The sequence below is a fragment of the Salvelinus sp. IW2-2015 genome, linkage group LG26 (assembly GCF_002910315.2).
Source record: "Salvelinus sp. IW2-2015 linkage group LG26, ASM291031v2, whole genome shotgun sequence".
In the NCBI taxonomy this organism is placed as follows: domain Eukaryota; kingdom Metazoa; phylum Chordata; class Actinopteri; order Salmoniformes; family Salmonidae; genus Salvelinus; species Salvelinus sp. IW2-2015.
In genome coordinates, this window is record NC_036866.1 from 12,452,231 (window position 1) to 12,454,620 (window position 2,390).

Sequence of the window (2,390 nt, forward strand, 5' to 3'; positions counted from 1 at the left end):
TTATGAAATGCTTGTAATTATACTTCAGTATTCCATAGTAACATCTGACAAAAATATCTTAAGACACTGAGGCAGCAGACTTTGTAAAAATTCATATTTGTGTCATTCTCAAATTTGGCCACGACTGTACACATTAAGTGCTACTCCTGCTCCTGGCTTAATCTAAGCCCTGTCTGTGAAACAGACCCTTAGTGAACTGAACTGGCTAGGAAACTGAAAACTACATCTCCCATGTTGGAATCACAATTACAGGAAGTCACGTGATCGAATTATCTTGTTTCAAGGGCAACTTGTCGAAGTGGTTGCAAGAGCTACACGTGTAGTTAGGTAGCTACAGTTTCATTTCTTAAAGTTAATATTAGCTATCACAATTCGTTATGGACGGATTTGGTTCCGACTTTTCATCAGGTGCTGGGTCCGGTAAAATGGACACCGGGACAATCATGGAGCAAGTGAAGGTCCAGATTGCGGTGGCTAATGCGCAAGAGCTCTTGCAGGTAATTTGCTATACTARCTAACTAGGTAGTCAACTACATTCATTGTATACAGGTAAAGTTAGACACCGGACCGCTAGCTGACTGGTTAACTAATTGTTGAGTAGCAAGTTGAAAAAGCTCATGTGAAAGCAGTAAGTTACTACCACCATACAACTAGTTAGTAAGCTACGAATACAATAGGCCTTATAGCTACAAGCTGGCTAACGTTAGTTAGCTAACTAGCTACCTTAGCCTGTCGAATGAATGAATGAATGCATGCTGTTTGTTAGAAAGCCATGTAAATATTTTATTACATGCATATAGTTAACTACAAACGGCATATTTGGTCTGTAGGCCAGGACTGCTCTCAATGTAACGTTAGTTAAATTGCCTGTCAGGTCGTGGAGCCTGAGGTGAGTGATGGTGGGTTAAATCTTATCTTTCTCCTTTGTTGTAGAGGATGACAGACAAATGCTTCAAGAAATGCATAGGCAAACCAGGAGGCACGTTGGATAACTCTGAACAGGTATGCCAGTGTATTTATTTGCAGTTTATAATAACGGGATATGGATGGGAAGTGGTTGATTTGTGACCCCTAACTTGAGTCAGTGAATTTTCATTTGAGACATCTGGTATGTTGGACATCATAAAATGCAAATATTATGCAGTGGTAATGCTGACAGATTTTTTTGTTTATTGCAGAAATGCATCGCTATGTGCATGGATCGATATATGGATGCATGGAATACTGTGTCCCGTGCCTACAATTCCAGACTACAGAGGGAAAGGGCTCGTATATGAACATTAACCTACTCTGCCAGCCACACCTTAGCAAAGCCAAAACATATGCCAGGGAAGGTGTTAATGGTAGTGGCTGAGGCTGGCACGATGACACACAAACTTCTGTGACAACACCTCATGGACCGGTTTGGTTTGCAGATCTTGTGAAAAGCAGCCATAATACTTGTGGACATTCTCCTTTCACTAAAGGATAGTTTAACAAATGGATATCTTATATGTTTATTTTTATTACAAGAGTCATGAATTCATTTTCATGAAAGATTTTCTGTAATTATGTCACTTTTCAATCATTCTCTAAACTAGTCTACTCTCTGTAACTGTCCTGTTAAATTCAGTGCCWGGTACCCATTCTTCAGTTTGTCACAGGCTGTGGCTATGTGTTTGTGTGGGTGAAACAGTTCCCTGAAGAGGTTAGGTAAGGTTTATTTTACCACCACTTTCCTCTGTAAACCTAGTTTCTCTCATGGGGAAGAATTGAGGAACAAGTTTTTGTTTTCATAACTGTGAACCCGGCCAAGCCAAAGAATCCTATATCAGAATACGTGTTGAGAACAAAACAGTATTGTCAAGACTTTCGTTCCAGTTGTCACTCTATCTGCCCACCACAGTAGTGGGTCTGTTTTAACAAGGTCTGCTGTGGTGCAGACTTTGTGTTGAACCCAGCTGGCTTTGTGTGCTTGGTTTGTCAGATTTCTGGGAACAGCTCCACTTCATTCAGCCCTTTGACTTGTGTAGAGAAGTAAAAAGAAATGGCCTGTGAATGCTGAACGGTGGGTGGTGCTCAGAGAACTGAGGTGTTTGTGACTGACTGGAATGGCCTTTTTCACTTGTCAGAACTAAATAAATCCAGATGAAATTTGTCAAATTGCTGTTTTTGTCCTTTGAAAATGAATAAATGCTCTGTTGCTTGAGGAACCAGTGTGGCTCATATTTCATGTAGTGCCTGAACAGCTTCTAGAAGCTATGTAGATTTAGTCACGTAAAGATGCTTTCATGCAAGACTTCCTGACAAGAATCTGCTATAGCTGTGCACATAATTGTCAAACGTTTTGGTTGGTCTATTGAACTTGCATCAAAATGGTGATTGGCTAAATAAGACAAATGACAGTTGGG

General features: G+C 40.3%; 1 protein-coding gene across 1 annotated transcript; it reads left to right on the plus strand.

The window, feature by feature from the left end:
* Window positions 1–258: 258 nt before the first annotated feature.
* LOC111952369 (mitochondrial import inner membrane translocase subunit Tim13) lies at window positions 259–2,192 on the plus strand. The gene is made up of 3 exons (XM_023970973.2): window positions 259–497; window positions 934–1,002; window positions 1,179–2,192. The coding sequence occupies exons 1-3, from the start codon at window positions 378–380 to the stop codon at window positions 1,275–1,277; spliced, it is 288 nt and encodes a 95-aa protein (XP_023826741.1). The 5' UTR covers window positions 259–377; the 3' UTR covers window positions 1,278–2,192.
* Window positions 2,193–2,390: the final 198 nt, after the last annotated feature.